Genomic DNA, 19,312 nt, shown 5'->3' on the forward strand with positions numbered 1-19,312 from the left:
GGAGCACAGGCTCTAGGTGCGTGGGCTTCAGTAGTTGTGGCACATGGGCTCCAGTAGTTGTGGCATGTGGGCTCCAGTAGTTGTGGCACGCGGGCTCAGTAGTTGTGGCTCGTGGGCTCTAGAGCGCAGGCTCGGTAGCTGCGGCGCATGGGCTTAGTAGCTCCGCGGCATGTGGGATCTTCCCGGACCAGGGCTCGAACCTGTGTCCCCTGCATTGGCAGGTAGATTCTTAACCACTGCGCCACCAGGGAAGCCCAAGTCCCTCTATTTTTGTACCAACTTAACTTCCCAGCCTTATCTCCAAGTGCTCCCCAGTAGGGATCTTCCATTTGGGCTAAACTGTTCCTAAATAAGTCTTGCATACCCTGCCTCCACACCTTTGCTCAGAGCATTCTCCCCACACAGGATTCAGCTTCCCATGTCCCTTTCCATATCAGATCCAAATCCATCCTTCAAGTCCAAATTATTCGATTACCTTTTCCTGACCACCTCAGCCCCTAGGGTTTGATGCTTCCCCTGAGTTCTTAGAACACTGTTGGCCGTAATTGTTCAGAATCTGATATTGTTTGCTATTATTCGTTAGGCTTTTATATGCATAATCTTATATTCCACCAAGGCTAATGAACTCTTTGAGATAGTCTCCTGCCTCCTTAAATACCAAAACAGTGGTTTAACAAGACGAGGAAACTCAATAAACATTTGCCGGTTGAACACTGCGTTCCTGAAAAGTAGAAAGCATGAACTAACAGAAAAGGCCCAGATCTGTCACTAACTAGATAATGATATGGAATAAACCCTTCTTCCTTTGGCTTTCAGTATCATTATTTGAAATATAGGGGACTGGACCAAACGACCTTCTAGCTGTGACAGTTTATGATTCTAAAATATCTATAAATAAGACCATATTTTCAATACATTAAGAGATACCCTTTCACTGCATCTTTATGTTGAGCTCTTCTAAAATAAAAAGAAACCGTCCTCTGTTTCCTAAAATTTGATTTTGATAAATGGATTAGGAGAAAAAAAATCTGTAACAAACCCTTTGCTTCTTCTTTCACAGAAAGAATTTCAGATCCAGTCAGCTATATTCTGACTGCGGTAAGAAACAAGCTGTGTTAACAAGGTCCCATCACAGATACTCTTTATAGAGAGGGAGAGGAAAACAAACAAACAAAAAAAACAACAACAAAAAAACCCCAACTCTAGTGGGGCTGGTAAACTACAGCCTGCCAGTTGGATGACCCTGCTGCCTGTTTTTGTAGATAAAGTTTTACTGGAACACAGCCATGCTCATCTGTTACATATCTATGGATGCTTTTGTGCTATAACAGCAGCATTGAATAAATGCAACAGACACCAGATGGTCTGCAAAGTCTAAAATATTTACTACTTATCCCTTGCAGAAAAAGTTTGCCAATCCTTGTTCTATACCTCAACATTCATCAGAGAGTGCCAAAGCCCTAGATTACAGACTCAATCATAGCTGGTCACTAGGTGATTTCCCACTTATTCATTCAACAAATATTCACTGAGATTTCTTATTACTAACTAATCCTTATTTATTTCCTCATCTGTAAAATGGCATATAATAGTATCTACTTCATAGGGTTATTGTAAAAAAGCCTTTAACACAATGCCAGGCACAAAATTTGAAAAACCATAGCTGCTACTGTCGTCATCGTCATCATAATCATCATCATCATCACCATCACCATCATCATCACCACTACCACCACCACCACCACCACCACTACCATCACCATCCTTTCCTGATGCTGTAGGAAAAGTAGGCTCTCTCTGATGGCCATGACCACCTAAGTGAAAGGAGAGAATCCTAGCTTCTCTGTGGCTTGACTTCATACTTAGGAAAGAGCTATATGTTGACAGCACTCTGACTGCAATCACAAGAATACAGGAAATGTTCTTTTTTTTTTTTTTAAAGATTTATTTATTGATTGATTGATTGATTGCTATGTTGGGTCTTCGTTTCTGTGCTAGGGCTTTCTCTAGTTGCGGCAAGCGGGAGCCACTCTTCATCGCGGTGCACGGGCCTCTCACTATTGTGGCCTCTCTTGTTGTGGAGCACAGGCTCCAGACGCGCAGGCTCAGTAGTTGTGGCTCACGGGCCCAGTTGCTCCGCGGCATGTGGGATCCTCCCAGACCAGGGCTCGAACCCGTGTCCCCTGCATTAGCAGGCAGATTCTCAACCACTGCACCACCAGGGAAGCCCAGGAAATGTTCTTTTGATATGAAATGGCAGTTGACCCTATAGGCTTCTGACACCAGAAATAACAGACACTCAATATCTTTTCCAGAGTTTATCAGGAAGACAAATATGATTTGAATTTATGAACACCTCTCTTGAGGACTTAGAGCTTGCTTGCAGTTCCAAACTCAAGCGACAATAAAAAACAATGTGGGGGGCTTCCCTGGTGGTGCAGTGGTTGAGAATCCGCCTGCCAATGCAGGGGACACGGGTTCGAGCCCTGGTCTGGGAAGATCCCACATGCCGTGGAGCAACTGGGCCCGTGAGCCACAACTACGGAGCCTGCGCGTCTGGAGCCTGTGCTCCGCAACAAGACAGGTCGTGACAGTGAGAGGCCCGCGCACAGTGATGAAGAGTGGCCCCCGCTCGCCGCAACTAGAGAAAGCCCTCGCACAGAAACGAAGACCCAACACAGCCATAAATAAATAAATAAATAAATTTATTAAAAAAAAAAAAACAAAACAATGTGGGGCTTCCCTGGTGGCGCAGTGGTTGGGAATCCGCCTGCCAATGCAGGGGACACGGGTTCGTGCCCCGGTCCGGGAAGATCCCACATGCCGCGGAGTGGCTGGGCCCGTGAGCCACAACTACTGAGCCTGCGCGTCTGGAGCCTGTGCTCCGCAACAAGAGAGGCCACGATAGTGAGAGGACCGCGCACCACGATGAAGAGTGGCCCCCCCTTGCCGCAACTAGAGAAAGCCCTCACACAGAAACGAAGACCCAACACAGCCATAAAAATAGATAAATAATAAATTAATTAATTTAAAAAAATTAAAAAAAAAAAAAACAATGTGAAATTAAATGAGTCCACTGACTTATCACTACCTTCCAAATCAACCATCTACCCAGATTTGGTAACAAACAAATTTTCTCACTTTCTGTGAGAACTATGATTTTTTAAAAAGTCTAACAGCCTGAAATATATATGTAGATTTTTCTAATTCAATCCAACAAGCAAATGTTGGATTGAAATGGGTGTCTACTTTTCCCTATTACAGTGTTGGTCATGTCTCTCTAACATGCATAGAAGTTGTCTGAGGAAATAAGTATGCTTTATGTTCTTTTTAGGATCCTTCAAAATTCTGGATAGGAATCCTAAGTGATTCACTGGTGGAATAAAAGATGATTTAAAATCAAGTGCCAACATCAACTGATAAATAATGGATAACTGAAATGTGATATATCCAAACAACGAAATATTATTCAACAATAAAAAGGAATGAAGTACTGACATAAGCGATAACACAGATGAAACTTCAAAACATTAGGCTAAGTGAAAGAAGCCGGTCACAAAAGGTCACATATTGTATGATTACATTTCTATGAAATGTTCAGAATAGGCAAATATATATATATATATACATACAGAAAGTAGATTAGTGCTTGCCTAGGGCAGGAGGGGAGAACTGGGGAGAAATTGGGAATACCTTAATGGGTACCAGGTTTCTTTTGGGGGTAGTAAAAATGCTTTAAAAATGGACTGTGGTGATGGTTGCAAAACTCTGTGAATATATTAAAAACCATGGAATTGCACACTTTAAATGGGTAATTGTATGTTGTGTGAATTATATCTCAATAAAGCTGTTATAAAAAAAGGGAAAATCAAATGCTAGGACTTCTGTCTTCCATCTAAGATTTTTCATAAAGCTGGAAAGAGAGCTGTTCTCATTCTAACAACAACAACAAAGAATAATCTACAAAATCATAACTTTTCTTGAGCTCATCACAGGGCAACCAAGTAGTGAGAAATCTAAGGAAAGACAAGAGACTCCAAGGAGAGATGAGATATCAACACTGGCTCACATATGGCACAGCATGGAAGGAAGACAGGGCTACCATACAAGTAGGTAAGAAGAATTCAGTTAAAATTCTTAACGTGGGCTTCCCTGGTGGCGCAGTGGTTAAGAATCTGCCTGCCAATGCAGGGGACACAGGTTCGAGCCCTGGTCCGGGAAGATCTCACATGCTGCGGAGCAACTAAGTTCGTGCACCACAACTACAGAGCCTGCGCGCCTAGAGCCCGTGCTCCACAACAAGAGAAGTCAAAGCAATGAGAAGCCCGCGCGCCACAACGAAGAGTAGCCCCCGCTCGCCGCAACTAGAGAAAAGCCCTCGTGCAGCAACGAAGACACAATGCAGCCAAAAATAAAAAAAGAAATAAAATAAATAAATTTATATAAAAAAAAATTCTTAACATGTTTCTTCTTTGTTTCTTCCCCCCCTCTTCCCTCTCTCTCCCCACCCCCCTTTCTTTTTTAGCTGTGCCATGCAGCATGTGGGACCTTAGTTCCCCGACCAGGGATCAAACCTGCGCCCCCTGCATTGGAAGTGCGGAGTCTTAACCAGTGGACCGCCAGGGAAGTTCCAAAATTCTTAACACATTTCTAAAGGCTGAGTGGTAACTAGCCTGAGAGGATACCATCCCAGAGACCATAGACACATGAGGTATTTGTACTTACTTTTCTCAAAGACACGGAACTGTGTACTACAAAGAGTAAAGTTTACTGTAGGTAAATGATACCTCAATAAACCCAACTTAAAAAAAAAAATCTAGTGCCAGGTAATTGGAAACAATCTAAATGCCCAGCAGTACTAGATATGGTTAATAAATGATATATGACAGATGATTATACAGCTATTGAAAACCATGTTAAAAAACCAAGAAGACTGTGGTAGTCAGGATAATGGCCCCTCAAAGATGTCCACATCCTAATCCCTGGAACCTGTGAATATGTTACCTTATATGGCAAAAGGGAATTTGCAGATGTGATTAAGTTAAGGATCTTGAGATGGGTGGATTATCCTAGATTATCCTGGTGGCCTGGTGGACTCGATGTAATTACAAGGGTCCTTATTAGAGGAAGACAGTCAGCTAAGTACTTTCTAACTGATATGGCATTTAGTTCTCCAGAATCACCCAGCCCTGAATGCTCAAATGTCAACATATTAGGCCTGACTGCAACACCACAAAACTAGTGGGCTGCCATTTGATTTATTTGGTCCTGCAAACATATCTATGGTGTTGAGCCCATGTTGCCTCCATTAGCTGGAACCCTCTCCTTCCGCTATGAACATGACCTGTAGCCCCTGGAGAATGAGAATCAGAGTTCCAAGCAGCAGTTTCAGGTGCTGGATCCACTTTCATCACTGCTTCCATTTATTCCTAGGGAGCGTGAAAATTCCTTTACACTCTGATAAACCAAATAACTATCCCTTTATTAAATATTTATAGAGCAGCACTATAGGGCCACAAACACTGGTAAATTGAAAGGAGTGTCTAGTACAGTGGTTTTCAACATTGGTACATTAGAATCACCCAAGGAACTTTAAAAAAACGCTCATCCTATGCCAGACTATTTAAATAAGAACCTCTAGGGTACATCAACATTTTAAAATATGCTCCCCAGGGTTGAGAACTGTTGGCCTTGTGAGAAGGGCAGACAAGAAATCAACGCTTACAGGAGTGTGAGGCTGGAAAGACTCTAATTGAATGGATATACATTTTTTGGTACATTCTCAGTCAGGAGTTATAAGAGGCACAAATGTCATTAGATACCATTCATCACAGTTTTTATACATGCAGAGGCCAGTGCAACAGGTGTGCTTTCAGAGAAAAAAAAAAACATCCAGGAAGTTTTATTCTACAGTTGAAAGAATGATCACTCCAAGAGTGAGAAAGTTTGTTTTATCAGGCAAGGCAAACCACAGGGAAAACCATGTTACTGTGTGTTGAAGACTGGATTCTCTAGAAGTGACGATGAGACAGAATTTAGGGAGCAAGATGTTTATAAGGGATCAACACCTGAGTAAGGAAGCGGGGGAAGCAAGATTGGGCAGAGGAAAAACTGAGATGTAGGATCTACAAAGCCTTGGCCAATCGAGCAGAGTTCTGAAGCAAGTGTTGCCTGTCAGAATGGCCGAGACTTTACACCTCTTCCTCGTTCAGTCACAGGATGCAGGCTGCCCCAGCGAGGGCATGACCTCAGCCAATGTGATTCTGTACAGATGAGACAGATCCTGAAGTTGGTGACAGCTAGAGGCTGTCTGTGGACTACACTCCCTATTGCTAAGTAACGAGTCCTTCCTTCAAGGGGGACCTAGGCAGCTTATCTCAATGTTTATCGTTCGGCACTATAACAATGGACACCATGGGCCAAGAGGTAATTCTTCTTCTCAGGAATTTATTCTAACCTAGGCCTCTCTCTCTCTCTCTCTCTCTCTCTCTCTAGGAACACAAGAAAGAAAAATTAGGACTATTTGGTGACAATATTTAAACAACAAAAGCCCTTGAAGTTTAGTAAGACCATAGGATGACTGTCCATTGTCCTTATGTTTTGGATTGAACTGGTGGTTTGTCCAAGGTCTCAGCAAAGGCATCCAGCTGAGGTAGGATGCATCCCACATACAGCCACTGACATTCCCTACTTCAAGGATATGTGGGGAGCAAACTGAGGTTGAAAGGAAAGGAACTATATCCTATTTGAACACCCCTCCTCCTCCCCAGATATCTTTCAACTTCATTGTTTCTAAGAACCTCTTGATTCAAAGCCTAGAGATTTAGGATTTTATTGGTCATCTATAATTGTATAACAAATTACCTCAAATTCAGAGGCTTAAAATAACACACATTTGTTATCTCACAGTTTCTGGAATTGGGGAGTGGTTTAGCTTGGTGGTTCTGACTCAGGTTCTCTCATGAGGTTGCGGCCAAGCTGTTGGTCGGGACTGCAGTCATCTCAAGGCTCTACTGGAGAAGAATCTGCTTTCAACATGGCTGTTAACAGGTCTCAGAATACCTGCTTCCAAGCTCATTCATATGGTTGCTGGCAGTCCTCAGTTCCTAACCATATGGCTTCTCCATAGCCTACCTGAATGTCCTAATGACATGGCAGCTAGCTTTCCTTTTCCTAGAGCTGTGTCATAACGCAGCAGCTGACTTCCCCAGAGTAAGTGATTCAAGAGAGAGCAAGAGAGCATGAGTGGGCACCAAAGACAGAAGCTGCAGTCTTTTTATAACCTAATTTTGGCAGTGACATCCCATCACTTCTACCACACTCTATTCACTAGAAGCAAGTTGCTAAGTCCAGCTCATGCTCAAGGGGAGTTTTCTTCAGAGGAAATGTATCAAAGAATTTATAAATATATCTTTAAAATTACTACAAAATTAAAACAGAATAGAAAGGTTTGGAGTTCAGTTAGGTTTGTTTTTGCAATCGGGTAAGAAAGAAATAAACAGTCCAACAAAAGCCATTAGCCATGTCCACTGCAGAAAGTGTTTTAATTCAGCAAGAGTAAAGACTCTCCCCAGCTGCAATACTCCCCAGCAGGCATCTATGCCTACTAAACCAGGAACGCCACTTCCCAAAAGCAAGAGCAAAGTCAAATACAGTAAATCCCCTACATGCGAACGAGTTCCGTTCCAAGAGCATAAAGGTTTGTCATCTTTATGAAGATGACAATTTCATAAGTCCAATTTGTTCAAGTCCAACAAAGTTAGCCTAGGTACCCAACTAACACAATTGGCTATATAGTACTGTACTGTAATAGGTTTATAATACTTTTCACACAAATAATACATAAAAAACAAACACAAAAAACAAAGAAAACTTTAAAAATCTTACAGTACAGTACCTTGAAAAGTACAGTAGTGCAGTACAGCAGCTGGTGTACAGGGGCTGGCATCGAGTGAACAGCCAAGAAGTTACTGACTGGAGGAGGGGGAGGAGGTGGTGGTGGAGCTGAAGAATCATCAGCAATAGGAGACGGAGGGCAAGCTGCAATTTCACTCTCGCCTGACGCTGATGGAATGCACGTTCCCATCTTTGAAAGTTCGAAACTTGAAGGTTCATATGAAGGGGACTTACTGTACAGAAATGTCTTCATCCACTGGACTGTATCTTTAGAAATAACACTACCCTGAATCCTCCTCACTTTAGGTCCTTAGGCTTAATCTCCAAGGTAGTACATGTTTTTCTTGTTTTTAATACTTTTTAAATTGGAGGAAAATTTAAAATACAGAAAAGTACAAAGAAAAAAAATAATCATCATCCATACTTTCACCTTCCAGAATTAATTGTTACTGTCTCAGCAGAGATGTTTTATTTGTTTTTTTGTTTCTGTTTTAACATAAATATCCCATTTGTTTTATGACTACCATGGCTTCTCTATTACTAAATTCTTTATTTTGATCAAATTCTTGGCTGCCTTCATTGTCAAGAAGTTTTATTTTGTCTTTTTTCCCCCCCAAGAAGGACTCATAGGTGCCACATTCTTGATTCCTTTCATGTTTGAGAATGTCTTCCCATTATTGCTTTTATATTTGAATGATACCTTCATTATTAATAATATTCGTGAGTTCCACTTTCTTTTTCTGAAAATACAGATTGTGTTCCTCTGGTGTGCAATGTAGTGAAGAACTTGGGGATAAGCTTAATTTTTACTCTCATGTAAGTGATTAGCTTTTTGTCTCTGGATGCTTGAAGAACTCTTTCTTTATTTGGGATAAGTTTAGTAAGTTTACTAGGATACAACTGGCCAAATTTTCATAGAACACAATAACAATATACTCTCAAAATCTGTAGATTTTTCACTTGATTCAGAAAATTTTATTATATCTCATTTTTAATTAAAATTTAAGTTAAATATGCACATAAAGAGGTAAATAATCTCTCAAGGTTTACAATGAAAAATTTCAGTCTTCCATTCCCTTTCTTTCCCATTTTCTGTCCCCCAGAAGCACACCATTTCAATTCTTTTAGTGAATCCATTTAGTATTTCTACTCATATTTCTAATAACATTCTAATATTGATATTTCTTGGTTTTCCAATTCAGACATTGTCTGTTGATTTCCCACTATGGAAGATGAGGATTTAGCTTCCTTCCATCACCAGCCTGCCCCCACTACATACACCTGTACTTCTTGTATTCTCTACCTTTCTAATATAATTGTTTCATTATTTTGGTTAGCTTAATAATCAATGTTTAAGTTATTATGACTTCAGCTTTAGGTATTAGCTATTAACTATGAAAGAGGAAGTTTATCTCTCTTTTCTTCCCTCATACTTCCAACAGACTAACCTTCCCTCCCATTATTCCAAAGTAATTATATCATAATTTTGGCTAGTCAGTGATTACATTATTATGCATATATAACATTAGTTACACCTGAGCCATTTAGCAACTAATGGTTTTTTTCCTGAACATTTTTTTTTCTTTTCTTTTTTTTTTTTTTTGGCTGCGCCATGCAGTTTGCAGGATCTTAGTTCCCCAACCAGGGACTGAACCTGTGCCCCCTGCAGTGGAAGCTCGGAGTCTTAACCACTGGACCACCAGGGAAGTCTCTCCTGCACATTTTTGTTGTTTGCCTTGGCCTTACTTGTCTTTTCATTTCTTAGTTTTCTAGATACTTATCAATAATTCAACTCCAAACTAATCACTAAGTGCTCAAAACTCCTCTCAAAATGTTGATGCACATCAAGTATTCTATCATTTTCATCAGAATACATATGAACATTTTGAAGAAAATTTTCTCAAATCTTTCTGACCTATTCCAATCTGGTCTGGTTGCCATCTATCCCAGATACACAGGTGTTATCCTGGAATCTCCCTTCATCATTATCCTAGGGATTCTTTTTCCTATATCCTATGTCTTTCTCTTTCTAAGTGTATGCCAGGGTTTTGGTGTTCTATATCCTCTTGTAGCTTCCTGAAACAGATGCATGGAAAGCAAATGCCTGAAAGGTTCTTACTCTACTCTCATACTTGATAGTTTGACTAGATATAGATTTAAGAATTCTGAAAGCATTCTTCCCTTATTTTATAGTTTCTAGTGTTGCTGTTAAGAAATTGAAAGTTATTTTAATTCCTTTATATATGATATCCCCCCTCTTCTCTGGAAGCTTGCAGGATTTTCTCTTTGGTATCAGGGTTATAACATTTCACAATGATAACTTGCTATGTTTCTTTTCATGCACTTTGCTGGACACTTTCCTTTCAGTCTAGAAACCCAGCTTCTTTCATTCTGAGAAATGTTTTTTGTAACAGTTCACTGATGATTTCTTCCCTCTTCATTTTCTCTGTTTTTTCCTTCTGGAACTCCTAATATTCAAATATTGGACCTCCTTGGCTGCTCCTTTAATCTTCTTATCATTTCTCTATTTTCCATCAATTTGTTGTTTTATTCTGCTTTGTGAAAAATTTTTCCAAAAAAATTTCCTAACTTTTCTATTAAATTTTTCATTTTAATATCAGCACTACGTGTTCTCTAAATGTTCCTTTTTAAATACAGCATCCTGCTTTTGGGTTCATGAATGCAATATTCTCTCATCTCTCAATGAGGGCAAGGATTTTAGTGTGCTTTGTTCACTGCTGTGTCCCTAGCTCCTACAACAGTGGCACTCAGATGCTCAAATATTAATAATAAATGTTACCTTTTTGAAGTTTTTTTCTCTCTGCATAATTTGTTTCCTTCAAGTTGATTTTTTTCCTATTATTGTTTTTTTTCCCCACCTGTTTATTTGTTCTGGCCTCTAAACCTGGTAATCCTTGCTTTTTTTGGGTCCAACTTCTAAGAATGGCACAATAAATATGTGATTGGGAGCACTGAACATGTGGTGGACTTTGTCAACTTTGAAATTCAATGTAGTTAGATCCAAGAAGTATGTTATCTGCTGGGAACTCCCTGAGGACTATATCTTTAGGTCTCTCCTTTTGGACTCTGCTACCACAGAGAAGAATTTTCTAATGTGCTTGTTTGACATGTGTAAGCCCGGCTGCTAGTATATAGAAGCCAAGTGGAAGAAGGAAGCTGAGGACCTCAGAACACACATTCACTTAATCCCCACTTTCCGCATGGTACCTCCAACCTCATCTATGGCTGGTGCCCCAATCCAGAGATCCTCTATTTTACCCTCTTCTGAGAATAAATCTCCAGTCTCTTACTAGAGTTGTGAGGTTTGGGGGAGGAAATCTAAGGATCTACCTTTTAGACAAACTTTGAAGTAATCCTGTTTTTAGCCTCACTACGAGATGTACTTGGTGCTGTTGAATCTTAACTCTTTTGAGAGTTTTATAGTGCAAATCAGCTTGCATCTCAGCTTTCCCCACTTCTGGCTTAGCATTCAGCTTTCCCAGGTATGCTAAATTGTCCTGCTTTTCTGCTTCCCAATTTCTGTTGTTGTTATTTCCTTGTTCATTTTCTTTAGCCTTCTGGATTTACACCCTTCTAAAATCCCTTTACTGTTGTCTTAGTGGGGTTTCAGAAGTCTTATTTACCCAGTCCTTACAACTTTATATTAAAATCCTTAAATCAAATTACTTTACCAAGAATCCCTTATATCTTTGAATGCATCTTTTGGTCACATGTTCAGTTCTCTATTTCAGAGACGTTAACTATATTGAATCATTTTTGTCTTTTATTTCTATTAGATTCTAATTTCAATTATTTTCATTTTCATCTAAATTACTAAATATCTTAAACTTTTCCTCTATATATATAATTTGATTTTCAGTGGTGTCAGTTCTGCTCTTTGCTATTTTTAAATTAATTAATTCTGTAACTAAGTTATTTGGTCCTCAACTTATTTTCTTAGTTCTATAACATCTTCTTTTATCTCATTTTGTTGTTTTATCATCTCATTACTGAACTCTTATTTATGAAATTCATATTCTACTGAGTTGTTTTGCAGTGGTAGAATTGTATATTTGTAAGGAAATTCTTTCTATTCATTGAGTTATGTTTTTCTCAGGGCAGGTTTTTGTTTTTTTTGCAGGGCATTTTTCTTGCTTTCATTTTTGCTATACATTTGCACAGTTGACACACTGATTCTTTTGGTCTTCTTCATGCCTGTTTTATTTACTTTGATATATTATAGACGAATTCTTATCTCTCATCCTCATGTATCTGAGACTGGCTACCAAGTGAGTGCTGGTTATTTTGTATTCTGTGTACTTTTCTGTGGCTTCAGGGAATGATGTGAGTGGGAGGGATGGAAAGGGTATAGGGAACTCACCAAGGTACTGTAGAGTCGTTGTCCAATTATTTCTCTTTCCTGAGATTCTGTTAAATATTCTTGTTTCATTCCACATACGTAAGGGGTTACTTCATTCCTATGGAAGGACAGTCTCCAGCTTCACATTATTTCACCTATTCATTTTTTTAGGATTAGATCTTTTGTTTCTGTTAAAGAGTCAACCTCATTGTTCATTTTCCCTGCCTCATCATTTATTCCCCAGCAGTTGTTCCCATTGCTTCTCAGTCAGAAGAAGATAAATGTACAGATATGTACTCAGTTTGCTTCTTTCCAGATCTGGAGATATTAGTGAGAATTTGCAGGGTTTCATTAACATATCAGTATGGCTTCTGGGGAGTGGTGATAAGGTGGAGTTGGGAGCCTACCGTTATTCCTTTCAGTTCCTCACCAGAATCTTGTTTCTTTCCTTGGCCACCAATTTTTAAGCTTTATTATGTTTGATTATCTTACTGTGTTTGCTACTGTTGAAATTTCTGCCATTTTTTAAATTAATTTATTTTTCACATTTAATTAGAAACTAGTAGTAGGAAGCTCTATGATGCAATCTGAAGCATCCACTTTAATCCACAAGTGTTTCTATGCAAGGCTCTAATATAGAACTCTTATCCATAAGGGTAATTGGGCCAACTGAAGCTAGAGTTTAATTTCATTTTCATTAAAATATATACTCTGAAATATGTCTCCTACCTCTGTTGTGCTGGATAGCAAAGCAAACAAACAAACAAACAGGAAAAAACCCCACCAACCAGTAAGACATTTTTCTTTCCCAATTTACTCCTCTTACGTTCATTTCATCCAGGCTCCAAACATTTATTAAGCATTCCTATGTACTGGCATCAGGCAGTAAAGCTCTGAGTATAGTGGCTTCTGAGCAAGCAGTCAATAAAATGCTGATTGAAGAAAATGTGACGAGGTTGCCTTTGTGCAGCCATTAGGATGGCTACTATCAAAAAAATAGAAAATAACAAGCTTTGATGAGGATATGAAGAAATTAAAACGCTTGTGCATGGTTGGTGTGATTGTAAAATGGAAAACAGTATGGAGGTTCCTCAAAAAATAAAAAACAGGAACTATCAAATAATCCAGCAATCCCACCTCTGGATATATATCCAGAAGAATTCAAAGCAGGATCTCAAAGGGATATTTGCACATCCATGTTCACTGCAGCATTATTCACAATAGCTAAGAGGTGGAAGCAACCCAAATGTCCATTGATAGATGAACAGATAGAGAAAATGCGGTGTATACACACAATGGAATTTATGCAGCCTTAAAAGGAAGGAAATTCTGACACATGCTACAATGTGGATAAACCTTGAGGATATTATACTAATTAAGTGAAATAAGCCAGTGACAAAAAGACAAATAGTGCATGATTCCACTTATAAATGGTACTTCAAGTAGTCAAATTCAGAAAAACAGAGTCAAATGGTGGTTACCAGGGCCTGGGGAGAGCAGATAAGAGAGAGTTGTTTAATGGATACAGAGCTTCAGGTTTGCAAGATGAAAAAGTTCTGGAGATCTGCTTAACAACAATGTCAACATACTTTTAACACTACTGAACTGTACACTTAAATATGGTTAAGGTGGTAAATTTTATGTTGTGTGTTTATCACAATTAAAAAAAAAAAAAAAAGGAAGTTCTATAACACTGTCAGAAAGATAGTCCTGTTCCCTGTTCTCTCCACAGCTGCTCTGCCCCACTCCTATGCAGGATTTGATTCTACCTTGGCAGGAAAAGACACAGGGAAAAGCTAAGCTTGTGTGGTGAAGAAAAGCCTCCATCCTATCTCATGGGAAAACATTCACATACTTTTGTCAATTTCACACAGTTTAATCTAGTTTTCATTCCCTCTTTCCCATCCACTGGGTGGTTTTATTTTGTTTTAAGACAAGGAGAATTGCCAAAAAGAAAAACCCCAGGGCTTACTTCTGCAGGATGGATCCCTTAATGACCAGCTCCTCATCCAAGTCTGCTTCATTAGCCATGAAGAGCAGCCTCTTTCCTGTGCTGTCCACTCCAATGAAGTCACGCTGCTCCACTGAATCACACACAAAAAAGGAAAATCAAACAAAGCCATTTGCCCCACCTGTATGACTAAGTCAGGGGAGAGGGCACCTGCTCACATTGCTCTTAGAACCAAATACAGGAGTGAGTGCTATGTAACACATACCACAATGTTTAAAACATGCGCAGTCAAATTTTTTTTGTATTGCTCTAAAGGATATTATTAGGTTAACAGGTGAAGCCTGAATAAAGTCTGTAGATTAAAGTATGGTACCAATGTAATTTTCTGTTTTAAGAGACTGTGGGGTGTGGGGGAAAGATACACATTGATGTATTAAAGGCAAAGGGAATCATATCTGCAATTTAGTCTCATAAATAGCTCAGAAAAATAATAATTACATATATAATATATTGTATATTCATTAGATATACATTGAATATATATTATAAGAGGGAAAGCGGGAGAATACTAGAGCAAATGTTAACATTTGGGGAATCTGGGTAAAGGATATCTGCGATCTTTATACTACTCCTGTAACCTTCTGTAAATGTAAAATTCTGTCAAAAATTAAAAGTTAAGGAGGTGATGGATATGTTAATTAGTTTGATTGTGGTAATCATTTCACAACGTCTACATATGATGCCAAAACATCATGTTGTATACCTTAAATATAGAATTTTTATTTGTCAAAACTAAACAAGTACGGGACTTCCCTGGTGGCGCAGTGGTTAAGAATCTGCCTGCCAATGCAGGAGACACGGGTTTAAGCCCTGGTCTGGGAAGATGCCACATGCCGTGGAGCAACTAAGCCCATGAGCCACAACTACTGAGCCTGAGTGCCACAACTACTGAAGTCTGTGTGCCTAGAGCCTGTGCTCCGCAACAAGAGAAGCCACCGCAATGAGAAGCCCGCGCACCGCAACTAAGAGTGGCCTCCGCTTGCTGCAACTAGAGAAAGCCCGCATGCAGCAATGAAGACCCAATGCAGCAAAAAATAAAAATAATAAATAAATTTAAAAAAAACTAAACAAGTAAATATCAAAAAATTAAAAGTTAAAAAAAAAAAAGAGGGCCAGTCAAGATACTGCTTAGCCAAATTAAGTAGATGAACCACAAGCCCACTGTATGGCACAGAAAGAAAGTACAACTGTTCCTCTGCAAGTAATAACCTAGGTTTGCTCACTGTGAAAATGGGAATAGCATTTAAGGACATCCACATTTAACCAACATTAACTATATGTCTACTATGCACTAGATTTTGTGCTGTGTATGGGAGCACTGAAAGAAAATAAGGCAGATATTTACCAGATGTGGAGAGTTCTCTGGTAGACAATGATCTTATAGGATGCCATATTATTGCTGTCTTCTGTGTTATATATTTCTTTCCCCCAACAAGATTACAAACTGTTCAAAGGCAGACTTATGATTCCTTTAGATCTCCCACAACATCTAGTGTAGTGTTGAACACTTAATAAAATCTGCTACTAACATCCACACAGTATCTATTTATAGCTTACAAAAACATTTTCACATAGAGGCAGCATAACATAACGATTAAGAAGAGAGCCTCTGAAGCTAGACCACCTGGGTATGAATCCCACTTACTAGTTCTATCTCTTTGAGCGAGATAATAAACTTCCATTCTTCAGTTTCACCTGTAAAATGGGGATAATAGTGCCTACGCCTACCTCACAGGATTTTTAGGAGAACTAAATGAGTTAATATTTGTAAAGCTCTATTTAGTGCTATTAACTAAAACATTAAATAAAATGTTTAAGTTTAAAAAATTAAACAAAATACATGCTCTCATTTGATCTTCACAACAATCAAATAAAGCAATGATTTAATACCTATTTGAAAGGGAGAAACTAAAAGTTGAGCTCTAGGAAAAATGGTATCTCTAAAGATGAATTTGTCTACCTCCTATTGACAGACAATGGCTACTACTGAACACGCTTCCCTGTTGGCTGCAGCTGCCTATATACCTAAACCAAATGCTTTACTCAAGTGTATAATGTGGCTCAGGTTCTTGAAAGCATCCATTCCTTCAGATGGTCTCTGGTTATCTCATAGGCAGTGTTTTAATCTGAATAGGGAGAAGCTATCATAAAAAATTACATGTTGTTTTTTTCTAATTACCAAGATAAGTGAATGCCAAAGAAGGAAGGGTAAATAACGCCAATTTGAAGGTAAGTTTTACAGAGAATTTCAAATGTCACACAACAACTCCGACATATATCAATTCATCCATTACATGGAAACTTGAGAATATAACAAAGTCTGCAAAGCTCTGATTACGAGCCAACATTTTAAAAACAAATAACACAGAGATGTTATTTTTGGATATATTTGGAGTGCTTACCCTATCCAACCCCTTAGGCCCACAAAAAACCTTGAATTACTGAATGTCCTGGGAGCTATAATTTCCAACAAGTCAATTTTTCAGCTATGTTGCACTTCAGTCACATTTCCCTCACTCTCAGGCCCCCCTCCTTGTATTTGCTTCTTTGTAGCTACCATAGTAACTGGGACCTCAGAATATGATACAAATTATAGAAACTTGGACAGGTTTCTTTCTGTTCTGCTTTAACAAAGTGAATTCCACTTGGGAAACAGAGCAAGAACATTAGAATGTCCATCCTAAGAGAAAGATTACACAAATAAGGTTAAGAAGGCAGTTAAAACTATGAACTTCCATCTTAAAAAATTCTGTCATAATCAACTATTCATATATTTTTCCAGTTGTTTTTTACTTCTCTGTCTCCTCTATAGTCATTTACTTATTCATTCATTCATTCAACTAATAAATATATTTGTGCACCACCCCAGTGACAGGCATTATGTTTGGAGTGGGGAATTCCGTCTCATTTTATGAGGCCAGCATGATTCTGATGCTAAAACCAGACAAAGATATGACAAAGGAAAATTACAGGCAAAACAAAACATTAGCAAATCAAAACTAACAGTCTATGTAGTAGATTTAAAAGGGTTACAAATTTGTTGTAGCTTTGCCCATCAAGATATAGGGTTGAGAATGTAAGATGGTAGCCACTGTGGAAAGCAGTATGGTGGTTCCTCAAAAAATTAAAAACAGAATTACCATATGATCCAACAATTCCACTTCTGGGTATATAACCAAAATAATTGAAAGCAAGGTCTTGACGAGATATTTTTACACCCATGTCCTTAGCAACATTACTCAAAATAGCTAAAATATAGAGGCAACCCAAATGTCCATCTATGAATTAAATAGATAAGCAAAATGTGGTATATACACATAAGAGAATATTATTCAGCCTTAAAAAGGAAGGAAATCCTGAAATACGCTACAACATAGATAAACCTTGAGGACACTATACTAAGTGAAACAAACCAGTGACAAAAAGACAAATACTGTATGATTCTACTTATATAAGGTACTGAAAGTAGCCAAAATCATACAGACAGAAAACAGATGGTATTTGCCAGGGACTGGGAGGAGGGGGAAATGGGCATTTATATTTAATGGTTATAAAGTTTCAGTTTTACAAGATGAGAAGAGTTATGGAGATGGGTGCACAAAATTATAAATGTATTTATTACCACTGAACTATATGTTTAAAAAGAGATGGTAAATTTTATGTGTTTTTTACCACAACAAAAAAATTTGAAGAAAAAAAAAGTGCCCACAGGAAAAAAAAAAGAGAAGTAAGGTTAGTAAGGTTAGTTCCCTATCCTTTATATCTAGGCTGGCCTAGTGACTAGCTTTGACTAACAGGAGTGCGGAGGAAGTGACACGGTGTGAGTTCTGATTTTAGGCCTCAAGGGACCTTGTAGCTTCTTTCTTATTCTCTTAGAACCTGTTGCTGCTGCCATGTGAACAAGTCTGGGCTAGCCTCCTGTATGATAAGAGACTAAATGGAAAGAGAAACTCAGCTGTCACAGCTAAGGCCCTAGACATACTAGTGAGTTCAGCTGTGGCAGGCTGGCTCCAAGAATGATAACTGCTTCCTGGCATGCACACCCTTCTGTATCCCCTCCCCTTGAGCATGGGCTGGCCTGGCTACTTGCTTCTACCAACAAAAAGTGGCAAAAGTAATCAGATGTTACTTTTGTGATTAGGTTATATAAGTTCATAACTTACGTGTTGCTAGAAGATTCTCACCCTTTCTCCTTGGAGAAAGGAGAGTCTATTTAATAAATGGAGGAAGGAAAAAGAGAAATCTATATGGAAAACAAGATTAAACTGGATGCCAACCTCACACCATATACAAGACACAATTCTATTTGGATCAAGGAATTATGTGTCAAGAATAAATCTTTAAAATTCTTATTAGATAATATAAGTTAAGGACTTCCCTGGTGGCGCAGTGGTTAAGAATCCACCTGCCAATGCAGGGGACATGGGTTTGAGCCATGGTCCGGGAAGATCCCACATGCTGCGGAGCAACTAAGCCCATGTGCCACAACTATGGAGGCCTGCGCTCTAGACCCCGCAAGCCACAATTACTGAACCCACGTGCCACAACTACTGAAGCCTGCGCACCTAGAGCCCATGCTCTGCAACAAGAGAAGCCACCGCAATGAGAAGCCCGTGCACCACAACAAAGACCCAATGCAGCCAAAAATAAATAAATAAATAATTAATTAATTAAAAATAAAGAAAAAAGAAAATATAAGTTAACATTGTTCAGAACTTGCAGTAGGGAGTTCAAGACACAAAAGATGCTTTTAAAATTTTGGTAAATTTGATTATATTAAAGTTAAGAATTTTTGTTCATAAGACGTTTTAAAGAAAGTGAGAAAAGTTTTCCCATTTCCTTTTGGGAAACTATATTTGCAGTGTATCCAACTGACAAACGAATGGTAAGAATACAAATCAGTAAGAAAAGTGCAAATAACTCATTGAAAACTAGGTAAAATATATAAACAGGCATTTCACAGAAGAGAAAATAAATATGACCAGTGAACAAATATTCAACCTTGAGAGACCAAGGGAATGTACACAAAGATCACAATGAGGTAA

The 19,312-nt window shown here is 38.7% G+C and overlaps 1 protein-coding gene across 1 annotated transcript in view; it reads right to left on the reverse strand.

Annotated features, from left to right (window-relative positions):
• Window positions 1-19,312, reverse strand: part of EIF2B3 (eukaryotic translation initiation factor 2B subunit gamma) — a 153,852-nt gene that overhangs the window by 72,487 nt on the left and 62,053 nt on the right. The window contains exon 5 of the mRNA XM_036859827.1: window positions 14,229-14,340. Coding sequence (XP_036715722.1) covers window positions 14,229-14,340 — 112 coding nt within the window. The remainder of the gene's footprint in view (window positions 1-14,228; window positions 14,341-19,312) is intronic.

Source organism: Balaenoptera musculus, chromosome 1 (assembly GCF_009873245.2).
Source record: "Balaenoptera musculus isolate JJ_BM4_2016_0621 chromosome 1, mBalMus1.pri.v3, whole genome shotgun sequence".
Classification (NCBI taxonomy): domain Eukaryota; kingdom Metazoa; phylum Chordata; class Mammalia; order Artiodactyla; family Balaenopteridae; genus Balaenoptera; species Balaenoptera musculus.